The 14,751-nt window shown below is 42.0% G+C and overlaps 1 protein-coding gene across 1 annotated transcript in view; it reads left to right on the top strand.

Moving 5' to 3' along the window:
* The window catches only part of LOC138738910 (SR-related and CTD-associated factor 4-like), a 102,155-nt gene that overhangs the window by 46,619 nt on the left and 40,785 nt on the right, over positions 1 to 14,751 (top strand). Inside the window, exons 2-9 of the mRNA XM_069890094.1 lie at positions 1,788 to 1,871; positions 4,243 to 4,287; positions 4,381 to 4,542; positions 5,158 to 5,299; positions 12,517 to 12,656; positions 13,175 to 13,324; positions 13,512 to 13,603; positions 13,859 to 13,979. Of these exons, the coding sequence (XP_069746195.1) occupies positions 1,788 to 1,871; positions 4,243 to 4,287; positions 4,381 to 4,542; positions 5,158 to 5,299; positions 12,517 to 12,656; positions 13,175 to 13,324; positions 13,512 to 13,603; positions 13,859 to 13,979 (936 nt within the window). The remainder of the gene's footprint in view (positions 1 to 1,787; positions 1,872 to 4,242; positions 4,288 to 4,380; positions 4,543 to 5,157; positions 5,300 to 12,516; positions 12,657 to 13,174; positions 13,325 to 13,511; positions 13,604 to 13,858; positions 13,980 to 14,751) is intronic.

The following is a 14,751-nucleotide window of genomic DNA, read 5'->3' as shown; positions in this document are numbered from 1 at the left end:
AAAGAAGAGGTACAAGGACTGCTTAAAGAAATCTCTTGGTGCCTGCCACATTGACCACCACCAGTGGGCTTGATATCGCCTCCAACCGTGCATCTTGGCGCCTCATAGTTCGGTGGGCAGCAACCTCCTTTGAAGAAGACCGCAGAGCCCACCTCACTGACAAAAGACAAAGGAGGAAACAACCAACACCCAACCCCAACCAATCAATTTTCCCTTGCAACCGTGCCTGCCTGTCCCGCATCGGACTTGTCAGTCACCAACGAGCCTGCAGCAGAAGTGGACATACCCCTCCATAAATCTTTATCCGCGAAGCCAAGCCAAAGAAGATATGGAATAGCAAGCAAGCCAGGCTCAGGTGGTAACAGCTGCTCTATTCCCTGAAGTGAACTGCTTGGGGTTTGACAGCAGTTCAATTGCTTCATGGTTAAAGTCATTGACATTTAAAATTAAATCTGGTTTCTTTCATTACATTTCCAAACCATAGTAAGATTTGGATTTGTGTTTCAAGATGAGGGCGGCATGGTTAACGTAGTGGTGAGAGCAACGCTGTTGCAGCGCTAGCAACTGAGTTTGGAATCCAGCGCAGTCTGTAAGGAATTTGCATTCTTCCTGTGTCTGCGTGGGTTTTCCCTAAGTGTTACGGTTTCCTCCCACTCCTCAAGACGAACTGGGGTGTAGGTCAATTGGGTGTAATTAAGCGGCATGGGCTCATTGGCTGAAAGGACATGTTACCATGCTGTGTGTTTGAATTTAAACTTAAAATTAAAATCAACGGTTCTGGTCTCTAGTTAGGAATTTTATTTCTGCTGAACGCATTTATGTAAAATTATGCTTTTGAATTTTCATCCACTTTCTAAGATTGTTACATACCTACCTTTGACTAATTTAATTGAAAATTAATTTGATATTGAAAAATTATTGAAATTGTGTTATAGCATAATTGAAAGATTTATTCATCAAATGATACCTTGAAATATTCATTGATTTTAAAAAAAACTTGGAGACTTAACAGATATGAATGCAGCGCAATTTTTTTACATCTGTGGAGGTGAAGAGGATGTGCTTTACTACTTAACTAATTCCTAAAGACAGGGCTGAGATAATGTGAAAAGACAATTTTTCCTTCATGGGCTGATTGAATAAGGTTTGAATTGTTTCAACTTTAAGAGTGGCAATGCTTTAGAGTATTTGAGGAGTAAATGTGTAGTTACCAGAAATCACTTTTTCTTTACATGTAGCTGAAAGCCAAAGTGGGGTTTCTTCTGAGCAATTGCTAGATTAGTCTCAATCTGTTACTCTTCCATACATTTTTAATATCTGCATGCATATCGAGGGAAATTTACAGTGAATAAGCAAATGTTTTGTGGTCTTCATAAAGCTCATTGCAAATCAGAATGTTTTGTTTCCATTCTAAATGAGTGACCAATTAATTGGGAGGTTTTTTTTGCACTATTTTGTAACTTCAATTGATGATCAATGCAGTTGTTTATGTTTTCTGAAAGTTGAAATGCTGCTTTGTGACAGAAAATTCTGGGCAAGTTTTAGATACTGCTGTTGTACTTTGAGACTTTTGCCAGAGATAAGAGAACTGAGATATTCAGAAATACAAAGTACTTGTTGTCAGATTTTTTTTTAAACTTTCCATTGTGAATAAAATGTAGTAAAATTTACTGTACAACAAGAAAGACCAAAACATAGTTTCCTGACATCTGATGACGCTGCCTTTATATTAACAAATTTAAATGTTACACAACTTGATTAATTTTACTTTCCTTGTCTGCTTTTAGCTCTTTTCCTTGATGGAACTAAAGCCACCTATTTCACGAGCAAAAATGATCCTCATCACAAAAGCTGCCATTAAAGCTATTAAGGTAGGAAATCTCATATGATTTGCTTCATGAAATTCCTGCTTTTGTTTTTGTGCATATGGAATTATGATGTGGCAATGGAAGAGACTTGTGTGCAAGAGGAAAGAGGCTGGCAGGTCAATGTTCTTGTCTCTTGATGTTTTAGACAGTTGAGAGGGGAAGGTAAAAAAGCTGGAATTGTTAAATTACCAATCAGGGATGTCAAAGCCACACTTTGAGAGGATGGACTGCAGGCCCATCCACTGAAGAAGCAGTATGGGTTGAGATCAAAAACAGAAAGATGCAATCCTTTCATAGACTATTAGTATAGGCTCCTGAGGGATAGGGAAACAAATATGTCGACTGATTATGAAACGGTGGGGGGGGGGTGGCATGAGGGTTGAGGTTGATGCTGTGGGGTGGGGGGGGGGATGGGTCGCCTGCAGTGGGGTGAGAGGAGCACGATTGACAGTGGAGGGGGCGACTGACAGCTGGTGGGGGGGGGGGAGAGACTGGCGGCCACTGATGGTTTGCGTGATGCGTCACCTACTGCTTCATCGCAGGGACAGGATCCCTCTTAAATTGCCGTGTTGATGATTTACTGGGTCGTTTTTTTTCCCCCCCCAGTTGAAAGGTGCTGAAAACACCTTTAGCCCACTAATTACACCTGGGTCCCTGGAAGGCTACCTAGGTGCTGTGGTATATAAACACCTATTTTATGATCTTGGAAGCTAAGCAGGCTCAGGGCTGGTCAGTATTTGGAGGGGAGACCGCCTAGGAATGCCAGGTGCTGTAGGTTTCTGTGAGGGGCGCTGCCTTATGGTAAACAAAAGAATTAAAGAATTTCATGTATGTTACATTTTAAGTGTAGTATTACATGGCAGTAATGACCTATACTTTTAGCTCTCCTCTTCTTCCCCCGCCCCCCCTCCCTTTTGAACTGAGGGGCCAGCTTCTGTGCTGGAAACATGATCTTCCCCTGCCACCACCCCCACCCCCCAGCAGTATCTAAAACGGTATGCTTGTTGTTTAAGGGAACGGCCACAGGAGTGCTCTGCACTGTAACCCAGTTACCTGTCTCCTGCCTTCTAGAGGTCTGGCTTTGGCCTGATAGAGGTCAATGTGTAAGACACCCTTGTCTACGGGTTTGATAGTGATGTTGGGATTGAAGAACAAAGCATTCTGAGGAGATGAGATTAAAATAAGTGAGGAGAGTGGTGAGGTCAAGACAGTTGATATTTCGGCAGCAGTTGGAAATATAAAGATCCAAAGTGAGCAGAAGGCTGAAACAAAGTGTTCAAGAGGAGGAAGGAGGTTTAATATGGAAAAAGGAATCTGTAATGGGACATGGAGAATCCTGGTCATAGAAGTAGGCATGGAGATGGAGCCAGCAGTAGAAGAGTTCGGCATTGTGGCATGCACAGAATTAATGGAGGTGTGGATGAAGGGGGATGGTGCAGCCTCTACTGAGGACAGAATGTTTTATTTCTTGAGAGGAGTAAGTCGAAGGAGATTGGGTTGGAGTGGGGACCAGTGGAGTGGAGAGTGTCAGGGGGAGTAGGATGAGGTGGAGGGATCCAAGGGAGAAAGGGGAGGACTGGAAATCGGAGAGGGAGGGGTGAGAGGGGCCAGAATGAGAGTTCGCATTGGAGGCTCGGTCCCGAGGGCCACCGAGGCTAGGGTGAAAGTTTGTGACGGAGCCTCGGTCCTATAGACTGCTGGGATTAAGATGGATACCAGTGTCAGAGGTCGCAGGAGTTGCAACCTCCAGGGAGACAAGCTTTCAAGTGAGTGTTGAACTATCGGTTGAACGTGTGGATCTAGCAGAGGATGAAATGTAGGGGAGTTCCATGGCAGGTTTGGAGCTGTAGTTATGAAAGAGCAAGAGTCTGCTGGATTCTGTGCGAGGATGGTCCGAGGATACAGCAAGAGAAGGGAAAATAGTAATCGTCAGTGCACCACAGGTACCTGAGATCCTTGGGGGACCAGGCTGGGAGGATTGGAAACTGAGCTAGAAACCTCATGGCACAAAATAGCAGCTTAGGTAAGTAGCCAGGAAGGACACGTAGCTATGGAATCGAGTCTGGGTGAAATTATGGTCGCAAAGCTTGAAAGCAGGGAGCAACCCAATGAAGTGAAACACGAAAGTTCTGCAGATGCTGGGATTGTCGTAAAAACACAAAAATGTTGGAGGTACTCAGCTGGTTTTGCAGTATCCGTCAACAGTAAAGATATATCAACAGCATTTTGGACCTAAGTGTTCCCTCAAGGTATGAGTAAAAAGCAAGCAGATGCCTGAATAAAAATCTTGAGTAAGCTTGAAGTTATAAAGATGTAATTGAATATTTGGAGAAATTTTGAAAAGGGGACCTGCAATAATCTTTTTGTCTTTCAGCTTTATAAGCATGTTGTGCAAATTGTGGAGAAGTTTATTAAAAAGGTGAGAAATATTTTATTTTTTCAGATTTATTTGCAGTAAATAATTTTTTGATGATTAAGCAATTTTAAGCCTTTCAAATTATATATTTTGTAGTGCAAACCAGAATTCAAAGTTCCAGGATTATATGTAGTCGACTCTATTGTTCGTCAATCTCGTCATCAATTTGGGGCAGAAAAGGATGTTTTTGGGCCGCGTTTCAGTAAAAATATAACTGCAACATTCCAGTATTTGTATAAATGCCCATCTGATGAGAAGGTAAGTGCATCAACCAGAGATGTGACATTTCCAAGCCTACTGCAGTTTGATTTCATGTGATTGTTTTTATTTCTTTGACAAGTATTGATATGGGTGCTTGATTTAAGTTCAACTTTTTCAGTCTCTGAAATATTACTGATAAGAATAATGTTGAAGAGCGGTAAAAGTACAATCATTCCGAGAAGGATGGATTATCCAAATCCAATTCTGTATTATTCTATCCAGGGAATAGCATAATAATGCGATTTCAGTGTGTAAAATTAGGTCGATATACCTTTGGTTCCAAGCTTGGAGGCAAACAATGGAAGTTAATGAAACTGTACAGATCTTTGAAGTGCAGTCGCCCAATTGCATCGCGTTGACTTTTTTAAAATTGAAAGATACTCAATTTTAGCATGGTGTAAAAATAACCACCATTGAAATTCCATGTTGTTAGCGATTTCTTTTTTCAACTAGCAACAACAAAATATTCATCAGAATTTAAGAATGGGCTCAGGAGTAAATATTGGCATGGTGTAGATGTGAGAAAATATTAGCACATTCCAGATGTATTACTGTTAATTTTGTGCATATCACAGAATTGCTATTAGAATGGCTGTTATCTTCTTCAAACAGAGCAAGATTGTTCGGGTATTGAACTTGTGGCAAAAGAATTGTGTTTTCAAGATTGAAGTTATTCAACCATTATTGGATATGGCAGTTGGGGCAACACCAATGTCTGCTCCACCTACACTGGAAAATGCTCCTAATAATATGAGTAAGTAGAGATTTGCTGGTATAAAATTCAAGAAATTCTAAGTACGGCATCATTGTAGATCATGAAATGCACCTGCTTCATAACTGCATCTGCATATCTGCAGATATGTTAACTATTTGAATCAAATGTGCTTTGACTGGAATGCTTATTCAATTCTGAACTGGATATTGCAACAAATGCAATAGGCTTGAAAGCATTGTTTCATTTGATGTTTAACTTGGCAGTAACTTTTTGCCAGTACTTTTAGACCAGGCAGAAAGGTTATCAGCAATCAAATAATATAGATAAATTGAAGGGATGATTGTCCATTGGAGAAAGGAATTTTGTTGGTCAATTGAGTTGAGAATGTATTCGTTAGCATTGTATTATATTTGAAGTTTTTTGACAACTAACATTTTATTGAATTGCATGTGCACAGGAATAACTGTTCCAGATGTTACGAGCCCAGGGATCCCCAACGCCCAGCAGTGATAAATATTGGCCAAGACAAATGGTTACTTAAACAAAAGTTGCTTTCAATTATCTTTAAACATGAAAACAGGATCAAACTTTATCTTATTATTATTAACTTACTTAACCTAACAACCCCCTTCTAATTCTAAGCGCACGTGTTTGTAAGTTAAGAAAAGTTCTTTGATTCACAGTCCAATCTTACTTCTCATTCTTCAAGTTCACTGGTTGCAGTCATTTCTTAAACTGTGCACAAAATTTTACATTTATGAATTTCACCAGGCCTTGGTGCTTGAAAGGTAAATGGTTACCGCTCAGGAACGTTCTTGTCGGTTTTCAGAGAGAATTTTGTTGGTTGCTGGACACAAGCTGCTTTCTTCTAATCAGCCAAGTTTCCAAAGAAACTTGCCCCATCGGGGTTTTCCAGATGATAACCTCTTTCTTCCAGGTCAGCACAGAGTTCCTTTTTGTTTCTCTTATTTCAAGCAAAACTTTAGGCAGCCAGTCCTCTCCTTGTATGGACTACCAGGGCTTTGACCAGGCTGAACTCACAACCTGTCTTCAAAATAGGGTCAGTTTAAGAATTGACTGCAACCAGTGAACTTGAAGAATGAGAAGTAAGATTGGACTGTGAATCAAAGAACTTTTCTTAACTTACAAACACGTGCGCTTAGAATTAGAAGGGGGTTGTTAGGTTAAGTAAGTTAATAATATCCCAACACTGTTCACTACCTCTCTTGGAGCTAAACCAATGTCAAAACAAGTCTACATCTCTCACCCAACACTGAAATGCTACATCTTGTCCTTTGAATTTTTGCACTGAGTGGAGCTAATCAGAGCTAATGGGAAACCGTTCAACCTACAACATCTACAGTCCTGTACCAAGGTCACCTGAATCTCAGCAGGTTGTTCTGCAGAATGTAGACAATGCTTGTGTTGTACTTGTTTACATGTTTCAGAACATTTCATATGGATTCCGGGAAGGAGATAGAGAATCTGGTGGCATTGTGTCAGGATAGCAACCTCTCTATTAATGTCAGCAACACAAAGGAGCTGATCATTAGATTTCAGTAAATGTAGTCTGGAAGGCATATGTCTCTGATAATATCTGTGGTGGTGAGGTGAAGTTGTGGCATCTTCCACAGCTTGATATGTAAACTGCTCTGCCCAAGACCACAAGAAACTGCAGAGATTTGTGATTGTAGCTGAGGCCATCATGCAAACTAATTCTGTCTATACAGAAAGTTACCAACTTACTAAAGGACCCATCCCACCCTGTTCACAACTCTCACAACTTAACCTCTTCCCAACTCTTACAACTTAACCTCTTCCCTTTGAAACATCGTACCCAGCATTCTGTGACCTTAAGACTATACCCTGTACTTTGTTTCTTTGTAACACCCACTTAATGCATTTAAAGACAGGTTGAGTTACCTAGATCATACATAAACCAAAACTTTTTATTGTATCTCAATATACTTGACAATAATCAATAAACATTAACTTCTTAATCAAAGCATTGAACATAATAGGCCTTGTCTTAGCATCTTGAAGACTAAACTTCTCTGGCAACTTGTTCTCAATGCAAACACAGCTGTCCAGCAATGAAAGTTCACATCTCAGCAGTCACGTGAAGGCTAAGGGAAAAATCAGTGTTGAAATTCACTACTGCCTTTCTCACTGTCAAGAAAGTTGTTCATTATGCCAATCTAAATTTTAATTCTCTTCCATTCCCTCCCTTCAATGTTACCCCTTTTTTCATCTCAGGCATTTTTGCTTATTGACACTTTTTTTACAATATGGTAGAAACTGATTCTCGTCATTTAAACCCATGCTGCCCAATTACACCCATTCATGTTGGAGGTTGGGGGGAAACAGGACTGCCTGGAGGAAACTCATGCAGGCACAGGCAGAACCTCGGTCACTGGCGCTGTAATAGCGTCCACGATACTAATTTTGCTACTTTAGTACCACCCTCATTGGATTAACCCAAAAATTTCCTCGGGGTAGCTTCCTGTGCATGGTTGCTGCTTACCTTGCCATTATGTAAATTATCTCCAATTCATTCCCACTTGAGGAAGCTGGTTTCTGTTAAGCTCCAACCAACGTCTTAATCTCCAATTGTAATTCTTAACAATGTGCTTTGACAGAAAGAAGCATTTTAGCAGCCAACTTTAAAGTTAGAAGTTTTAAAAAATATATTTAAAAATACATGAATTTAGGAACAATATGGCAGCGGCTAGCAGCAAGCACTACCATAGCAGCAAGCACTTCCACAGCAGGTACACCGAACCCAATAAAGTAAACGGGAAAGTTTTTTAAAAAGCTATCGTTACCACGGCAGATATCCACAGCAGTGCCGGCAGCAGCGGCGGACGGATCGGCCGGCGGGGTCCGCTGCCGAGGGCCGCCAAGGTCGCAGGGAGCGGATTCCTCCCGAGGCGAGTCCCCTCTGCATCCGCGGAGGTTCAGGACCTTGAAAGCCGTGCCCGAGTTGCACGAAAGCCCGGTCCGGCCCGGCATCAGTCACCTCCACGTTTTCGGGTCCCACATCACAGAGCCCGTCACGAATACAACGGACCCGCCGCCCAGCTCCATGAGGCCAGGCGCAGTGAGTCAATTGGCCTCGGCATCCGTGCCTGTGTTGCGCGAGAGCCCAGCCCGGCCCGGTATCGGTCACCTCCACGTCTCCTTGAACTTCAGCAGCAGACAAGTGCTGCTAGGCATCGGACTTTCCGCTAGGATAGAGGTCACGGACGAGTTCCACCGCTCTCACAGCATTCCCAGTGAGATAGCGAGACCAGCGGGAGCTCCTTGGATTGTTGACGGCAGTTGCAGCAGGTGGAGGCGGAGGAGGGAGAGGAAGCAAAAGCGGGGTTGCCGCTCAAGGCCTGCTAGCTAGGCTGAGGAAGGCTCCCCACAGACCTCCGCTCCCTAGCATGCTTCTCAGCAACGTGCGATCCTTGGCAAGCAAAATGGACGAGCTGGAACTTCGGGTAGCTGATGACCGTTATGTTAAGAACTGTGGTGTTATGGTGATTACCGAAACATGGCTTCATCCAAGAATACCGTGCGAGGCCATACAGCTACCTGGCCGCACCGTTCATCGTAGTGACCGGAGCAAAGAGGAGTCGGGTAAGGGCAGGGGAGGTGGTTTATGCATCTATGTAAATAATGACTGGTGCAAGGATAGTTCAACCATATCCACTACCTGTTCACCGTTGTTAGAAACTATCTCTATCAAATGCCGTCCATTCTTTCTGCCGAGAGAGCTAACAGCTGTCCTAATCACGGCTGTCTACATACCACCAGAGGCAAATGCCGGCTCAGCCCTCTCACTTCTTTCGGACATAATCCACAAACAGCAGCAGGCTCATCCGGACGGTGCACACATAATTGCAGGCGACTTCAATCAAGCAAACCTGGAGTCTGTCCTGCCAAAGTTTTATCAAGATGTTAAATGCCCGACCAGGAAAGGAAATACATTAAACCATGTGTATACCAACATCAAGCACGCATACAGAGCCAAACAACTCCCTCACATAGGCCAGTCAGACCACCTCTCCCTGTTCCTTATCCCTGCTTACACCCCTCTGAGAAGAAGCTCAGCTCCTGTGAGAAAGACCATTACCACCTGGCCCATTGATGCTCTCTCCCAGCTCCAGGACTGCTTCGAACTCACTGACTGGAGTATATTTGAACACCTTAACTTGTCAGCGTATACAGAGTCTGTGTTGGAGTACATCAGGTTCTGCATGGAGACTGTCACTGTCATCAAACACATCCGGGTGTTCCCAAACCAGAAACCCTGGATGACCAGGGAGGTTAAATCACTCCTCGGGAGCCGCAACACTGCCTTTAAGTCCAGTGATAATAAATTGTATAATGCTGCCAGAGCTGAACTAAAGAAGGGCATCAGGAAAGCCAAGCTAGATTATAAGGAAGTACTGGAAGGCCATCTCACTGACAACAATCCCAGGCGAGTGTGGCAAGGGTTACAACAGCTGACCAACTTCAGGGGTCAGCCCAGCAAAATTGTGGACTCAAACACTGCATTGGCGGAGGAGTTAAATACCTTCTTCGCACGCTTTGAGTCCACCGCCCGGCAGCCTACAGCTGCACCCCATCTAACCCAGTCCGCCCCTAGCTACGAGCCACTGACTGTGCAGCCATTCGAGGTGGAACGAACCCTCGCCAGGGTAAACCCAAGAAAAGCGGCTGGTCCAGACGGCGTACCGGGGAAGGTACTTAGGGCCTGTGCAAATCAGCAGTCTCAGGTCTTCACCACAATCTTCAACCTTTCCTTGTCAAAAGCCATTATACCAGCTTGTCTGAAGGCCTCCACCATCATACCCATACCAAAGAAACCACAAATAACCGGCCTAAATGACTACCGTCCAGTAGCACTCACACCTGTCATCACCAAGTGCCTGGAACGACTGGTCCTAGGCCACATCCAAGACTGTCTCCCTCCCTCCTTCGACCCACACCAGTTTGCTTATAAAGCGAACAGATCGACGGAAGACACCATATCCATCATCCTCCACACTGCTGAGCCATCTGGAACACAGGAACACCTATGCAAGGGTACTTTTCGTGGACTTCAGCTCAGCCTTTAACACCATCATCCCCGATATCCTAGTCAGCAAACTGTCTGCTCTGGGCCTTCATCCTCTCACCTGTTCATGGATCAAAGATTTCCTTACAGATAGACCACAGACAGTCAAACTTGGAACCCACCTGTCCTCCACCCGCACATTGAGCATGGGCTCCCCACAAGGCTGTGTGCTGAGCCCTTTGCTCTTCACTCTTTACACCGCCGACTGCAGACCTGTCCACGCCAGTAACACCGTGGCGAAGTTTGCAGATGACACCACAGTGGTGGGGTTGATCACAGGGGGAGATGAGTCTGCCTACAGGAATGAAATCCTGAATCTGACCGAGTGGTGCCGGGCTCATAACCTGATCCTAAACACCACAAAAACAAAGGAAATCATTCTGGACTTCAGGAAGCACAGGTCTGACCCGCTCCCCCTCTCCATAGATGGTGACTGTGTGACGAGGGTCCACAGCTTCACCCTCCTGGGCATCAATATCTCAGACGACCTCTCCTGGACTGTAAACACTTCAGCAGTCATCAAAAAGGCCCAGAGGCGCCTGTACTGCCTGAGAATGCTCAAAAAGAGCAAGGTGGGTCAGAAGCTGCTGATTACCTTCTACAGTTCCACCATACAGAGCATCCTGCTGTACTGCAGCACAGTATGGTTCTCCCATTGCACTGAAGAAGAGCGGCAAAGACTTCAACGGGTGGTGAGGGCAGCAGAAAAGATAATTGGATGTCCCCTACCCTCCCTGAAAGATCTCAACACCTCTTGTTGCCTCAGTAGAGCACAAGCAATAATAAAGGATCCCACCCACCCTGCCCTGCATCTGTTTGACCTACTACCCTCTGGCAGACGCTACAGGTCAATCAAGACAAGAACAAACAGACTCAGAAACAGCTTTTTCCCCCAGGCTGTCACTATACTGAACAGACATATCCACAAATTCCCCTCTCTGTCCAACACCCTCCCTCCATTCACATAAAGGACATATACGGCACTGTAAATTAAATTTTTTATTTAACTTCTGTGGTGCTGCCTGTGGTTGCGTCGCTGCATTGGTAACCTTGTACTGCTGTCATAAATCTCATTGTATAACTTGTACAATGACAATAAAAAGCTATTTGATTTTGATTTGATTTGATTTTAGAAACCAATAATTAAATCCATTTAAGTTAACAAATCAAAACAGGTAAATTACTTGAAACAACATCTTTAACTCATCTCCACTACTTTCCATGAAATAAATAGAATCTGAACCTACATGGATTTAGTGGGTAGGTCTTGCAACATAATGCAGGTGTGCTTGATTATAGAATTTCCTCAAGAGTCCAAAGTTGGAACATTTTTTAAATGACATGCAAGTTTTGAGAATAATGCTTCCTCCCAAAAACGGGAGAAATCTCATATATTGATAGAGATAATGTTTGCAGACCTGCACAAAACTGTCAGCTCTTTTGCTAACATTTCAGACCCATAGAAATCCAAGACCAGTTCTTTGTAAGCAGATGATAAGTATGTATCTTGCAAGACTTATTGAAATAGATTATGGTGTGAACCTTGGCATTTTATCCATTATAAAACACTTGGTGGCGAGGTTAACTGCAGCACCCAAACTGCCACTCTCCTTCATATTTATTAGTTCAAACTTAAATATTTACTGCTTTAATAGGCCAAGCCTTTGAAAGAGGGATATTGAGATTTTTATTTTGAAATCTGAACAAAAGCAAGGTTTTATGATAAAGTGATATATCTTTGGTTGTTTACATGCTTTTCAATACTCAGAATGAAATGCATGATTTCACTTGAAAATACTGAAGATGTTACTATACTTGGACTTTCCACTAGATGGACTCCAGGTTTTCTTATTAAAGATGCACCTGAGCAAAACTTGAAACAAAGTGCAGAAAAAAATCAAAGTACAATGTGAAAGAGAAAAAGTGGAGAATTAGTTTAAATTGTGTGAATGTGGGGGAAAAAATGACGATAGAATCAATGGAATGTGCAGAAATATGGATCAGTTATTTCTAAGCAGGTTAGCAGAAACCGGAGAAGTCCATGCTAATGGCATCCAGATGGAGAGTATATATAAAGGACACTGTTTGATATGCTGAGTTTCCTAGCATTGTGTTTTTATTTCTTAGCATGTATTTGTATTTTTTCTAGGTCCACCTGTTGCACCTCCCACACCTGCACAGATTCCTCCAATCACTTCTGATTCCTTATCCACAATGCAACAGCAGCTACCCACTTCTGATGCATTTGTAGCTGTAGCTCAGCTTTTGCAGTCAACTCAAGGACCGCAGGTAAAATGTGGCTTGTAGCATTTGCATTCCAGTTCATTCAACTGATGTGTTCTCTGATTTCATCAATGTATCAGTACATTAAATAGAGTATATGTGTATTGGTATGAAATGGGGAGAGACGAGTTCAGTTCATGTCCTTATTGCAGTTACGTTAAATTTAAAAACAATTTTGTTCACTTGCGTTCACCAAATTGATAGTTGGACATTTCATCCTGAAAATCAAAAAATCAGACTGGAATTTAAAGTGACAGCTTTTGATTTGAACAATCCCAGTCTTCACTTTGTAACAAAAATAAAAGAAGGAACATTAATGGTGTCAAGATAGTTTGTTCTTGGGGTAATAGTAGGGTGAATAGATTTTTTTTGTGCACTTGTAAATCAAATTTTTAAGTTTCTGCCTGAAACATATATAGAAAAAAGTTGTAGGATTAATTTACTTTGGCCAAGTTTGCGGGTACTGTTGTATTTTGGAAGCCATATTCTTGTCATTTTTATTTTTGTTGCATTGTTCATTTTAGATACACCAGATATTACAGAACTTTCAGCAGGCCCCAAAGCCACAGTCGCCAGTTGCAGATAGCGCCATTATGCCACAAGTGGAGGCAATAGCAGCACAGTTAAAACCACCCGGTATACATCCTCCAGAGCAGAAAGCTGCCTTCGACAAGGTATGGAGGAGGAGCTGAAAAATGGTGCAAAATGAAATATTAAAGAATAATAAATTATTTAGAGTCATATCTCATTTTTCTATTTACCAACCTGGTCACATTTGTGTAAAATAACTTATTTGGGGTACTTTGCAAATAAATGAAAACAAAACAAAATTGTGACCAATTGTTCATAATTTTACTGCAGAAATTACTTGACCGATTTGATTATGATGATGAGCCGGAACAAGTTGATGAAGTAAAGAAAGAGTCTACTCCTCCACCTGCTCAAACTTCATTGTAAGTCCCAATGAATTGATTGCCTTGACATTCTCTTTCATGGATTATCTACACAGAATGAAAATGACACATTTTCCAAAATTAGTTTAATTATTTTATTGGACATAGTCATTTCATTACCTTTTATCTCTTTTTATGGGTATGCTGCTATTTATCGACTTGATCACTGAATGAAATTGATTGAGAACAGTGGCAAGTTGTTTACTGTATGAAAGCAACTAAAATGCACAGTTGTGTTTGTCTGCTTAATCTTAGTGGCTATTCTGGAGAAGGTTTACAGCCGCCTATGTATCAACAGCTTGGAATTCAAATGCCAAATCTGGAACAATTTCAGCAAACCTTGATGGGTCTCCAGCAGGAAACATTGCAACAACAGGTAAGTGAATGCAAGCAGCTTAAAATTGTTTTTAACTGAAGTATTTGCATGCATTTCTTGTGTGACTAAGATCATTGAAAATGGTAGGCGCATGCTGAATATTTACAATATGGAATAAAATTGAATAGATCAAATTCTGAACAAGAAGACCAATGTAATCTGTTTCCTCTTTAATGAACAATCTCAACTTTCACATTCTCCATCTCTTAATGGAGCAAAATACAAGTATTTTGCTTGCGACACAGGCAACTTCACAATCATCTTTTGTTCTGGTGCAAATGAAAGAGCTGGACCTGGAGCAACTTAGTTGACATGATTGTAAAGCATAAAAACATAATGAACAGGTGCTGAATTAGCCCATTTAGCTCCTCTTGCCTGATGCACCATTCAATAAGTTTATGGCTAATATACATGTTTCTTTTCTGCATTAATCCCATGTTCCATGACTTATAAAACCAATATTCTGTCAAATCTTTGAATATTTGGCACAGCTGAGTCTTAACAGCCCTCTTGGTCAAAGAGTCTCACAGAGATTTCAGAACAATGCAGTTCTCAGTCCTAATAGGCTCACCTCACTTTGAGACATTAATCCCTGTTCTCAGCATCCCATCCAGGAGAAACTTCAATGTCAATAGGAGTTTCTTGTTATAAAAAATTCTTGTTACAAAAATTCTTCCTTGCTGCAGCCAAACAGACAAAATAAACCAACTATAATGGTTAAAAAAATTACCACAGTATGCCAGGACAGTAAAGATAATAAATGTCAATGGAT

The sequence above is a fragment of the Narcine bancroftii genome, chromosome 7 (genome assembly GCF_036971445.1).
Source record: "Narcine bancroftii isolate sNarBan1 chromosome 7, sNarBan1.hap1, whole genome shotgun sequence".
Classification (NCBI taxonomy): Eukaryota; Metazoa; Chordata; class Chondrichthyes; order Torpediniformes; family Narcinidae; genus Narcine; species Narcine bancroftii.
This window is presented reverse-complemented; position numbering and strand designations above follow the sequence as displayed.